At 38.2% G+C, this 13,835-nt stretch overlaps 1 protein-coding gene across 6 annotated transcripts in view; it reads right to left on the minus strand.

The window, feature by feature from the left end:
• Positions 1 to 303: 303 nt before the first annotated feature.
• Positions 304 to 13,835, minus strand: part of DEUP1 (deuterosome assembly protein 1) — a 98,791-nt gene continuing 85,259 nt past the window's right edge. For 3 of the 6 annotated variants that reach the window (XM_017948854.2, XM_017948855.2, XM_003910546.5), the window contains 2 exons: positions 10,608 to 10,719; positions 304 to 1,302 (listed from right to left, as the gene is read on the minus strand). In XM_017948854.2, the coding sequence (XP_017804343.1) occupies positions 1,126 to 1,302; positions 10,608 to 10,719 (289 nt within the window). In that variant the 3' untranslated portion in view covers positions 304 to 1,125. Of the gene's footprint in view, positions 1,303 to 6,161; positions 6,250 to 10,607; positions 10,720 to 13,835 lie in introns of those variants that run through there. The other 3 variants (XM_017948853.3, XM_031653032.1, XM_009187095.4) reach the window with 3 other exon arrangements.

The following is a 13,835-nucleotide window of genomic DNA, read 5'->3' on the forward strand; positions in this document are numbered from 1 at the left end:
TCAAGAGCTATACGAATACATCTTTTCTTTTTCTTCCATCATCCAGAACTATACAAATACATGTGGTCATGTCATCTGAAGTCTACAATGCTCTGTATTTTTCACGTGAAAATGACACTTGTTACCTAATGGCATTTTGGTTTATCTTTCAGTATGTTGAGATTGTTTCTTTAAAGGGAAATAGAAAACCATAAAAGCTATAGTAGGACTTACCTTCTTTCATAATCTCTCTTCATATATATATATATACACACACACACACACACACACACGAAACTCTTAAAGTATATTCTATTATTGCTGTGTATTTGTAACCTGTTTTATTGTTCACAGCCATGCTATTACTGTTCTATACAGATTTAGCATTTATGCTTCAAGTCCATTGAATTTTACATTCCTTCATTGCATTAAAAACAGGTGATTACAAAGAAAAATGTAGCAACAGTAATGCTTCATACTTCCTTTATCTTGTTCGTGTCCGTGAAGTAATTAGTACTAACAAAAAAGCGTTAATTTTTGGCACATATAGTTTAGGTTTGTAAATTGCACATTCCATGTACCTTCATTGTGTTGAAACAGACAGACATTATAAAGGTGAATGTAAAAACAGTAAAGCTATAGCTTTTTTTTTTTTCAAAAAATTGTAGAATTTTAGAGTGTTTACATAACTGGAAATACTTAAATATTTTTATTTATAAAATCCTTGAGTTTTCAAAACCAGTACAACTGAGCTGTCTTTGAGTCGTTTGTATCTGGAATATAGCACTTCCCTTTCCCTTATTTTGTGTAGTTGCTGAGGAAATGGGTTTTCAGTATACATGATTCAAGTGGGGAAAATACTGCATATTTAATTTCAACATATTCCTTAGACTGGAAAAAAAAATCTCTTTTGGAATAGTCATGTTTATTTTATAGTAACTCTACAGCAGGACAATTTAGCATGTTAATGCAGAAATGCAAACAGCTTTATCGAACAAAATACTTACTATTTTCTAGCTGCCTTACCAAAATTATTTACTCAAGGAAACAGAACAGAATTTCTTGATTTCATTAATCAGCTTTGTAAATATTTTGCCAGAGCTTTTTTTCTTGGTGGGGGGGAAGCAAATAAAAAAGTTTAAAAGCTCATATGTGTCTATTTTGTTTTAGCTTGGAGTATTTATTAAGAGTAAATTCTGTGTGTCTTTGCAGTTCATCAATATGTGTATTTAGAAGTTTTTCAAGTTCTTTTGCTCGTTTCTCTTCTTCCAGAAGGAAATGCTGTGCAGCCAAAGATGCTGGGAAGGACATATCTGGGGGAGACTAAAGAGAGAAAGAAAGAAAAGTGAATGAGGAATACAGAGCTTTTAAACATCTTCACATTTCCAGGCATGCTTCATCCCTGACATACTGTCAAACACTGCAGCTCTTAATTAAAGAACACATCTTGGGCTGAATTCCTACTACTAGTGTAATTCAGTTACCAGTAATGAAATCTTCAAGGAACTAAGTAAGACATCACAGCACCATTACATTAAAAAGCTCTAGAAATGAGTATTATATTGTCCAACCGCAAATGCAGGGACAATGCACTCACCATGGAACCTGCCTAAAACATGCTGCAATCATTTGCAAAGCCAGTGATTTTCATTTGAAAATAGGCAACTCCAAAAAGTTAAAGTAAAGATTATAGTGGAATTGCACCAGAAGGTTTATATAGAAAATAAGGATTGGCTTTGACAGGGCGAATCAATACTTGGAGTTAGCCAGGTGAGAAGGCTGGCTGCATGATGTGTCTTGGGGTGGAGGTGGCTCCCTAGTAGGGAGGGCTGTGATGCTGGCATGTATATTGTTTGTCTTATCATAGAGAAGAAAGTATCAGGGACGAGTGCCCCAATTCCAGCCTTCATGGTGACATGAAAATGCTATTTAACTGTTTGTGACCTGTTTAGTGCTTATTTACAAAAAGTAAAAATGAAAATCTGTAGCTAAGGAATAAAGGACAACATCAGATAATTTTACAATTCTTCATTTTAAAAAGCTACATACAAAAATTAAGTAATTTTTTTTTTAGTTGGGGAAATTTGTACTTTAATTTTCCAGTTCTGTGGTTACTATATTCTTCTTTGACTTTCATTTTGGTAGGAAGAATGGGACTTTATGTAGTGTTTGGGGAGTTGACAATCTGTATACATGTGAACCTTGTTATAGGTGGATTTTGTTTACCAATCTGGCCCCTGCCAAAACTAGGGATCATGCAAATGATGGAGTACTGCACACTTTTCCAACTAGTAGCCCCCAACTGTAGCTGCTGTGTCAGGGATAGTATCTCTGCTAGAGAAGACTGTCACAGCCTGAGGTAGATGGTATGCTACTATTGATCTGGCAAATGGTTTCTTTTTAATATCAGCAAATGCATTCTTTTTAATATCTAATAAAAAGGAGGATAGGAAGCAGTTAGCATTCACATGGGGTGGCCAACAGTATTTATCCATGGTTTTGCCCCAATGTTATATTAATGAAGCTGTCACAATAAATTCTGAAGGGGCCTAGCCCATCTGGACATTCCAAAGACTATCACATGGAACATCATATATTAACACTAACATCATGTTAATGAGACTTGATGAGCAAGAAGTAGCAAGTATATTAAAGGGATGGAAAGATGCAAGTACGCCAGAGGGTGAAAGATAAACCCTGTAAAAGATTGGGGCTTGACACGTTGTTTTTAGGTGTCTGCTGCTATGGGGCATGTCAGAACATCCTAGGTAAAGCAAAAATTAATGCACCTTGAAAATGTTCCACCCTTGGATCAAATAATTGAATAATCAGATTCATTTACTGGGCAACACAGAAAACAATTTTTTTTGAGCAAGCCCAGAACTCTAGAAAGAAAGAGCTGTGTAATAGGTTCAGGATAGGGTACAAGCAGTCCTGCTACTTTGGTCAAATGACTTGGTAGATCCCATACTGGAAGAATCTCTGGTAGAGGAAAATGCATTGTGGAGCCTCTGGAAAGTTTCAGTGGGAAAGCTGTATCACAGACCCTTAAGATTTTGGAACAAGACTATGCCATCTGTAGCCGAAACCTATATACTATTTGCAAGACAATTCTCATCATGCTGTTGAGTCCTGGTTGAGACAGAGCATCCAGCAAGTAGGATGATTTGATCCATCCTCTGTCTTTGGCTACCTCAGTGGGAATTATGCATCATACCAATACCATGGTTTCCCCTTTCACTAAGGGTAATCCAGCGACCATTGCTGTTGAATGTCTGACCTGCTTGCAACAGAAACTAAAGCTGAGCTCTTGATATGGCATCGTCCCTCAAGGAGACCACCTAGCCTCTTGGTGGCAACTTGACTGCATTAGGTCCCTAGTACCTTGGAAATGGCCATGCTGTATCCTTATCAGAATGGATATGAATTCTGCATGTTTGCCTTTCCTGGCTGCACCACTATCTTAGGGCTCACAGAATCACTTACCTGCAGACATGAGAGAGACCCTGCTTAATAGTAGAGATACCTACTTTATAGCAAAAGAGTATGGCAGTACGGGCATGACCATGGTATCCACTGGTCCTAACCACACACAGCACTATCCAGAGGATGCTAGCATGATAGAGCTTTGGGATGGCCTCTTGATGGCAAAGCTGAGGCACCATCTTGGAGATTATATCCTGTGAGGTTGGGGTGCCATTCTTCAGGATGTGGTATACACTTTAAACCAATGGCTGTTTTATGGTTCTGTGTTTCCAACGGGTAGAATACATGGATCTGGGAACAAAAGGGAGGAAGCAGGAATGGCTCCACTCTCTATCACTTCTGTTAACCCACTTGGATAATCTGTGCTTTCTGTCTATGTATCTTTAGGCTTTGTTGTTCTACAGGTCCTGGGTCTTAGAGGCAGAATGCTTCTACCAAAAGACCTGTAAGAGTCCCACCAAACTTAGAGCTTTGGCTCCCATGTGGTCACTTTGGGCTCCTCATGCCAACATATCAGATACACAGAGTGGTGTTCCTATACTGGCAGAGGTAGCTGACCCTAAGTCATCCTGAAGAGGTAAGAATGCTACTGCGTAACAGAGGCAGTGAGGAATGTGTTTGGTACTCTGATGATCCTCTGAGGCATCTTTTTGTTACTCTCATGCCCAGTTTTAATTTTAATTGGCAAATACAGAAACCATATCCTAATAAGGGCATGGACATTAGGGGCTCACCTCAAAAGAAAAGCCACCTGGATCAACCGAAGAGTTAGCTGATGGGGAGAGGAATCTAGAAGGGGTGAGGCAATGATAGGTGTCAGCGACCAATTGCAGCATCAGGGGCTGTGGCTTATCTCACTAACTTTCCTCTAAACAGTTTTTTCAGAAATTATGACCAGTAAGAATCATAAAGAAGCTATGCCTGAATGGAAGCTATGGAAGAAGCTGGTTCTGAGTGGTGCAACCATGGTGGTTGGTGCCCTACCTGGATCCCCTTCCCAGGCTGATGCATCTCTCCTCCAGCTGGGTGGGTGTTGGCTACTAACAGCTCACAACTGGCTCCTTTGGGGAACTGCCCTCCACTGAACTGGAGGCTCCTGCCTCACTTGGGAAGCTGCAGTCCCTCCTCTGCCCATTCGCTACCCTCTCTGAGGCAATGATTGATTGATGGACACAGGGGCATAAAATACCAGACTTGTTGTTCGGTGAGAACCAATGCTGTGGTGCAATTTAGGTGCCAAGCTTCCTGGGACACCAGGCTATACTAGTTTGTAGCTGAGACCACATCTTTGCTTAATTTCCCCCCCCCCCCCATAGCCTGTCTCCTTCACTCTCCCCCTGAAAACACTAAAATACTCCCTCAGTAAGTCACTTTCACAAGAATCTCATCTTAGGTTCTAGAAAACCTGATCTCAGACAGATGACTTCCTAGGTTCTGGCCTGAGTGATTAGTGACACTCATGCCATTTACTGAGAAAGAGAAAAAGGTAAAAGAAGCCATTAAGAGTAAGATCTTCCTTCTTTTATTTATTTATTTATTTTGAGACAGTGTCTTGCTCTATTGCCCAGGATGGAACACAGTGGTACAACTACAGCTAACTCTTAGCTTCCAATTCCTGGGCTCAAGTGATCCTCCCACTTCAGCTTCCCCAGTAGGTGGGACTACAGGGACACACCACCACACCCGGCTTTTTTTAAAAAAAGTTTTTGTAGAAACGGAGCCTGGCTCTGTTGCCCGGACTGGTCTTGAACTCTTGGGCTCAAGCAATCCCTCCTACCTTGGCCTGAGATTATAGGTGTGAGCCACAGCTCCTGGCCTCTTATTTATTTCTGATTCACCAGGTTCTAGCACAGATTCTGGGTCAGTGTGTTTTCAATAAAATTTTTTAGTTAGTTTATGAGTGAAGAAAATGGATTCAATTTTGAATAATAATGAGTTTGAGGTGACATGAGACTTAAAAAGACTCAAGCAAACAGTGAGATATGTCAGTCTAGGACTCAGAATACAGATCTGAATCAGAGAGACAGACTTGGAAGTTATAGATGACAGGCCATAAGATTGAAATTATCCAAGATAGGCAAGTAAAAGGAAAAAAAGAAGTTAAAAGATGGAGCCCTGGGGAATCCTTCATCTCAGGCATCCACCCACATAGCATGTCCTTGACACTATCATCAATGAGAACTGCATTATTTACTAATTGAGATTTAAAGCAACCTATCCATCATCCTTCCAGCATGCTTAATCTAGTACTCCCACATCAGAAGTTCTCTGACCTCATTTAGACTCTTTCCTTTTCACTATCCATCATCTTCCTCATACTCTCTCTTCTCTTGTGACTCTGCTTATTCCCATCCATCTCATAACCATTCAGCAACTTGTCCCTCCCTGTATCTTGTCTCTATCCTAATAACCCAGTAAAACCCACCCCTAATTAAGTTGACCCATCTGCCTGGGTCATGCCTACACCTGAGCAGCTGAATGCTGGGGCCAACAGGTTGGGGGTAAATTACTGCATGGACTAGTTTCACTTTAAATTCATGACCATAAGTACCATGTGGTCAGTGAACACTACGAGGCGATTCTATTGCACTCCCTGGTATGTTCACTTTCTTACTCATTACCTTGTGACCTGGCCTCCTCCCAGGGGTCACAGGGGAGCTCTCTCATTATTTCACATCCATTTGTATCTGTAGCTGAATTTTAGGCCATCCTCCTGTTTCAGAAACTCATCCTTCCTCCTATACTGTGGATCCTATTTCTTCTTACCTCTCAGTGACTTTGTTTCTGCAAATGAAAGAGGACCCTCCTTGAGCCCCATCCTCTTCATTATCAAACTTTCCTCCTTTCCTTCGGGATTCCTATTAGGTCACTCAATATTATGACCCAAGGCTTTGTATTGGAATGATTTCTTCTTTATACTTAAGTATTTTCATCCAGTTCTACAGACTTAAATACCAATCACATGCTGATTATTCCCATATTTATATTTCCAGCTGTGATCTCACCCTTGATATCAGATTCACATATCACATATTGACTATTTAATGTCTATGTTTGGGTGTCTAGTAAACATTTTAAACTTATATATCCAACCTAGAAATCAAGATTTCTCCTCTAACCCTATTTCTTCCCTGGTCTTCCCATGTCAGAAAGTGGTGTTAGCGTCTACTCAATGCTCAGGTTGAAATCCTAGGAGTCGTCTTTGATCACTCTTTTCTCCCACTTCCCATATACAATTCATTGTCAAGTATGGTCTACACACCAGAATATTTCCTGGATCTAATATGTTGCTCTACCTCACTGCTACCAAGCCAGCATTATCTCTTGCCTAGGCTACTGCAATAGTCTTATGATAGTTGTCTCCTCTTCTACCCTTGCCCCTCTATAATTTATTCTTTATTTAGCAGTAAAAAGGATCTTTTTAAAAATTTAAACATGTCTGTTTATTATTAAATAGAGTAAAATAATTTTGAATGGAGTAAACAGACCAGTATTTTCCTAATTGAAACTTTACAATGGCTCCCATTGTTTTAAAATAAAATCCAAACTCCTTTCCATGACTTAGTGTCCTCATATACTGGACTTCCCCTGACGACTTCTCTGTTCCCTTTTGTTCCAGTCTCCCTCTTCCCTTCTAAGCTCCAGAAGGCCCCCCAGTCTTTCTGGTTCTCATACCTGCCAAACTCATTCCTGCCTTATAGTTCCCTTACTTGAAACTCTCTTCTACCAGATCTTTGCAAGACTGGATTTGTTATTGTTTGGGTTTCACCTTAAATTTTCCTTTCTCAATGATAATTTTCCTGGCTACTCAACCTAAAATAATCCCCCATACTTTCATCACTCCCTATCACATTACCTGCTTTTCTTTTCATCACAGCATTTATTACTATTTGATATTTTCTTTTTCTTTTTTTTTGGATGGGGTGGATAGCATTTTGCTCTGTTGCCCAGGCTGGAATGCAGTGATCCTATCTCGGCTCACTGCAACCTCTGCTTCCCAGGTTCAAGTGATTCTCTTGCCTCAGCTTCTGGAGTAGCTGGGACTAGAGGCATGCGCCACCATGCCCAGCTAATTTTTGTATTTTTAGTAGAGACGGTGCTTCACCATGTTGGCCAGGCTGGTCTTGAACTCCTGACCTCAGGTGATCTGACCGCCTCGGCCTCCCAAAGTGCTGGGATTATAGGCGTGAGCCACGGTGCCTGGTCTTGATATTTTCTTATTTGTTCATTTATTTCCGATCATTAATTTTTCTCCTCTTGTTTTTGAGATAAAATTCACATAAAATTAACCATTTTAAAATGAGCGGTTCAGTGGCACTTAGTACATTCACAATGTTTTGCAGCCACCATTTCTATCTAGTTCCAAAATAGTTTCATTATCCATAAAGAAAACTCTGTGCTCCTTAAGCCACTGCTCCTTGTTTCTCCCTCCCCACCGCCCCTGGTAACCACCAATCTGCATTGTTTCTACGGATTTCATTTACGTATTCTGGCTATTTAATATACATGGAATTACACAATACCTTCTGCATTTGGCTTCTTTCACTTAGCATGTTTTTGAGGCTCATCCACATTGTAGTAATTTTTGGCCTTTTTTGGCATAGCTGCTTTTAATGGCTGAATAATATTCCATTGTATGTATATACCACAATCTGATTATCCATTCATCCATTGATGAAGTTTCGTCTATTTTTTCACCATACTACTTATGTATCTATCTTATTCAAAGACATGTTTAGAACAGGAGCTGCCATATAGTTGGTATTCAATACGTGTTTATTTTATTTTATGAATAAATAACACTAATATTTAAGGGACAGAAATAGGAGGGAGAACCCCAGAAACAGGCTGGGAAACAGTAGTCAGAGGGTGACATGAGAATCAGTGGAGTATAGTGTCATAGAAGCCAGAGAACATAAGAGTCTCAAGACAAAAAGATTAAGAAAGATGAATACTTCAAAATGTGCATTTAATTTGCAACTAGAAGATCAGCAGTGGTCTTGATAGGAATGGTAGTGATGTGGATGTCAAAATGCAGTAGTAGATGGAAACCACTACACCTAGAACAGTGGTTTCCCATAGGATTTTAAGGCCTCCATCACAGATTAAGTTCCCCAGGCCCAGTTCTTAGAAGAGTTGAGAATTTTCTTTCCTGGTTACTCTGGAGGTTAGGAATTCCTCAAAAGATTAATGTAGAATTTTAGAGATAGAAGGAAGCCCCGTGTTATTAAATCAAATCAACAGATACTTCTGCATGTCTTTTATGTGCCTACTAGTGCCGAGCCTATTTTAGGTGTTGGGTTACCACAAAAACAAAAATAGAAAACACCCCCTGCTTTCATGGAGCATACATTCTAATGGAGGGAGGCCAAGCAACAAAATGTCTCATAGTGAAGTGCTATGAGAAAAGGTAAGATGAGGGGCAGGGAGTGAAGAGGGAGGCACTATTGCAGACTGGTTGCTTAGGCGTATCTGATAAGATGATATTTGAGCAGTCAGTAATTGTGATCCTAAAAATCCTGAAATCATCTGATATTAGCACAGTGGAGTATTTAGCAACTTTTTCCATTGCTTGACTGAAATATGTGCTTAAGTCCTTAATGATCAAAGTTTTATTGATGCAGAATTTGCAAAGTCCCCTTAGAATTTCTCATAACTTAAATGAGGAATTTTATTTAGTTTACATTATTGGCATGGATTTTAGTCTGTTCAAATAACATTGGCATTTTATGTTGAGATGAACACAAAAGAGCATTTCAGGGCTTTAGAGATCTCTAATACTTCAAAAGCTAATGGTTTTAAGCATTCTTCTACCAAAATAGCTTAACTTTTACTTCTAGTCTCTACTATTACAAATCAAAACCAACACATAAGCAACAAAGGGCTTATATCAAGAATAGAAAGGATACCCATAAATCAGTAACAATAAAGACAATCCACCAGAAAATTAAGTGAGGAAATTGAACAGATATTGTATAAAGGATATCAAAATGGCCAATAAATGTTGCTCAGTCTCATTATTCACCAGAGAAACATGAATTAAAACCATACAAAAGGATCTTACTACATACTGACCATAATGGCTAAATTTAAAAAGGCTTATATTACCATGTGTTAGACTGTAGAGCAAGGACAACTCTTACACACTACTTGGGGTATTCATTGGCTCCTACAGGAAAACAGTTTGGCGGTACCTACTAAAGCTGACCGTATTCATACCCTCTGACCTAGGTATTCCATTTTAGGTGTATATACCCAGTGGAAATGTATATATACATGCACCAAAAGACTAATAAAAGAATTTTTTGGCAGCATTATTTGTAATAGCCCCAAATTGGAAATGACTCAAATGTCTATCCGTAGTAGAATGAATAAACAAATGTTATTGTCATTGAATGTGGTGTTTATATCCCATAGATTACTATAGAGAAACAAAAATAAACCACAGCTGTGTAAAACAATATGGGTGATGATGAATCTAAAAAACAAGGTTGAGAAAAAGAAGCCAGAAACAAAATAACATATACCATATGATATCGTTTATATAAAATTTGCAAGTTGGCAAAACAAATCGATAATGCTAAAAGTCAGGATAGTGGTTATGTTGGGGGCAAGCAGAAGTAGACACTGGAAGGGAACATGAGTTGCGGTTCTGGAGTGCTGGGGATGTTCTGCTCATTACTTGGGTGGTAGTTACCTTCCTTTTGTGATAACTCATCAAGTTGTCCATTTATGATTTGTACATGTGTCTGCGCGTATGGCAGAGTCAATAGAAAAGATGTTTTAAATCAGTCCAAAAGATCACTGTAGCTCTTTAAAATGTACAGATCCTTGAGGACTCATGAAATATCGAAGGGTGAGTCCCAAACACTTGCATTTTTTAAAAAAAACCATCTCCAGTAATTCTGGCCTGCATTAGAGGTTAGTAACCATTGACTGAAACACTTTATGAAATATTATGGATATCTTTTCCTTCCATAGATAGGTATGGCCAAATGACTTACAGACCCATCTTGGAGTCCTATTCAAGGAGTGAGGTTAAAAACAAAGTACTATGTACATCAGTTTATTGACATCAGTGTAAGAGGAAAGCAATAACCCATTAAAGAAAAAAAAAAAAAAGCCCACAACCAGCAACTCACCAGTGGGAATACATCATCATCACTAACCAAAGGACTTGTCATTTCTTTGGTTTGAAATGTCAAAGGTGGCAAGGGAGACGTACTTCTATTTGGCTCACAATCATGACTAAGTCTAAAAGAGAAGAAATGGTTGTTGTTGCTATCAAGGACACGTTTATTTATGTAGCTAAGGATTTTAATCTCTCAGATGTCTAAATAGGGGGAAAACACAACAAAATGTTTGGGCTTGTTACCTGGCCATTTCTTTGAATATGACTTTCCTGATGAATAATTTCTATTTCATTTAAAGGACTTAGGATGATTAAAAATGAAGCGGAAAACTTAACAGTTGTTAAAAGTATTTTGTGATCCTTATTGCCTATATTGCTTCCCTTTCTGTGCTATACTTTTGTATGTCTTCGTCATTTATTTTAATAACGTAAAGCAGTTTGAGAAAAATCTCCAAACAGCTAATTACACTGCTGCCCTTGACAGTTCTAAGTAGATACTCTTTTTCTATTCTCTTTTACACTTAATCTCACTGGCTTTCTTAACAGAATTATACTATTTTTTTATGCTAAACAAGTATTTTATTTTATTTATTTATTTATTTTGAGACAGAGTCTTGCTCTGTCACCCAGGTTAGAATGCAGCGGCACGATCTCAGCTCACTGCAACCTCCGCCTCCCAGGTTCAAGAGACTCTCCTGTCTCAGCCTCCCAAGTAGCTGGGACTACAGGTGCCCGCCACCACGCCAGGCTAATTTTCTGTATTTTTAATAGAGACGGGGCTCCACCGTGTTAGCCAGGATGGTCTCGATCTCCTGACCTTGTGATTCACCTACCTAGACCTCCCAAAGTGCTGGGATTACAGGCATGAGTCACTGCACCCAGCCAACAGATCTTTGAATAACTCTAATTTCTATAGATTTTGATAATTTAAAACATGCTTTCAATTTACATCATCTCCTAAGCTCCTCCGGTTACTAGCTGTGTGATCTTGAGCGGGTAACTTTATCTCTCTGTGACTTTAATTTTCTCACTTAAAAAAGGGTTATTGTGAGAGTTGAATGATTAATATATGTAAAACACTTAGAAAACAATGCCTGGCACATAGTAAATGTTTAGTAAAGATTAGGTATTATTATTAAACTAATCTGATCTTCAAAATAACCCTAATATGGCGGATACTATCCACAGATGAGGAGACTAAGATTTAAAAGTTCAATTATTCGTCTAATTATTTACTTTTTAAATCAGAATAAATTGCTAGGAAGTGATGTCTTTAGATTTTGGACTCAAATCCAGATTTTCTTGACTTAAAAAACCCCACTATTTCAATGAAAGTCATATAGCATGGAATTAGTTTGTGCTAAAAAATAGGTTAGAAAATGAGAGTGAAAACAATAACATTGAGATTTTGAATTTTGGTTTGATGACTAAGCAAATGAATAATAAAACATATAACCAATTTATCCTAAAGTTTTACAAAAAAGGTCCTAATGGTATGGGCTGTTTGGGATTAAATATATTTCATGAAACTGGGGTTTAGATGTAATAAAATTATCAAAGAGGTCAGGCACGGTGGCTCACACCTGTAGTCCCAGCACTCTGAGAGGTTGAGGCAGGCAGATCCTGAGGTCAGGAGATCGAGACCATCCTGGCTAACATGGTGAAACCCCATCTCTACTAAAAATACAAAAAAATTAGCCTGGTGTGGTGGTGGGTGCCGGTATTCCCAGCTACTTGGGAGGCTGAGGCAGGAGAATGGTGTGAATCTGGGAGATGGAACTTGCAGTGAGCCGAGATTGCACCACTACACTCCAGCCTGGGCAACAGAGTGAGACTCTGTCTCAAAAAAAAAAAAAAAAATCAAAGACCATCAAAACAAAAATCCCTTCAATTTGAAATTATTTATTTTTACTAATGGTTCAAATTCTCCACAGGTATTGATTAGCCCTTTTCAAAGGCTTCATAGTTTAACAGAGTTTAAAAAAATTTTCACATTATTTTTCTCCAGTCTTATCCAAAGACTGTCTAATTTATATAGACTTGTTTCTTATTATACAAACATTTTCAAAGCTATGCATACAAATAGCAATAAAAGTTAAGTGAGGCATCTGTAAATTAGTACACAGAAACAAACACAACATGTTTTCCATTTTTGCTTATCTTGAGATATATCTTTTTTTTTTACTCATTCTCCCAAACTATAATTACCATGGAAACAGAACAGCAAATTAAACTGAAATAACATGGTTTATGATGTGCACAATAAGATGAAACATCTCACAATTCAAGTAGAATTATAACATTTGCATAGTACATCTGCATATAATCTTTAGCTGAACCTTTTAATTTGATTGAGGTTACTATCTATACTTCAAAGCACGGTGAAAACAATTAGTAGCGATTCAAGAAATAGATATCTCTCTGTTATCTCACAGAGATTTCAGCAAAGTATTATTTGTGCTAAATTATCTAAATAATTATCTTAATTATCCATTTTGCTTTGGATGTACAGATACAGTTTTATGGTGTTAATTACTAACATTTATATAGGGACATTCTTTTTAGTATAAGATCAATAAAATGTAGAGACTGAAAGGAAAGATGACATTATGAAGTAAAGTACTTTTGTTTTAAATCATCTTTATATCTGACAAGTTCTTCTTCAAGAATACAGCTATTCAAATACTTCATAAAACCACCTTGCATAAAGTGCTATACATATCAATTTAAAAGCTATCTTAAAAATGATTGTGGAAGACTTTTAATATCCTTTCACAAGCTGATCTGTTCAATGATCTTTTCCACAGGCCTATTACAAGGCTGCTGCATGGTTTCCCCAGGACAGCAGGCCCCAGTTGCTTTGCTGGGGAGCAGAACTCTGTCCACTTGAGACTTGAGTCAATGCTTCACAATTTTCAGCTTTGTTGGACATGTACATCCAGTCCTGTCCCTCCATTAATATTCTCCTTGGCCATAGGATAATGTTCTTAGCATGGAGCAAGATTCCTTCTTTACCTTTTTCCAGCCTCACCTTCCAACACTCCACTAAACTCCCTATTCCGTGAACTGCTCATTGTTTCCTGGCCTAGAACTGTCAACCTGCGTTTTGCTACTTATTGAGCAAAACCACGGTACAAACATTCTCAACTTTAGGCTTCTAGATGGCTATTCATTCCTTGACAAGAGATCTTGTGAGTGGTTATTACAAACCTGCTGACTGTGGTTTTTTAGTATTAGA

The sequence above is a fragment of the Papio anubis genome, chromosome 12, assembly GCF_008728515.1.
Source record: "Papio anubis isolate 15944 chromosome 12, Panubis1.0, whole genome shotgun sequence".
NCBI lineage: Eukaryota > Metazoa > Chordata > Mammalia > Primates > Cercopithecidae > Papio > Papio anubis.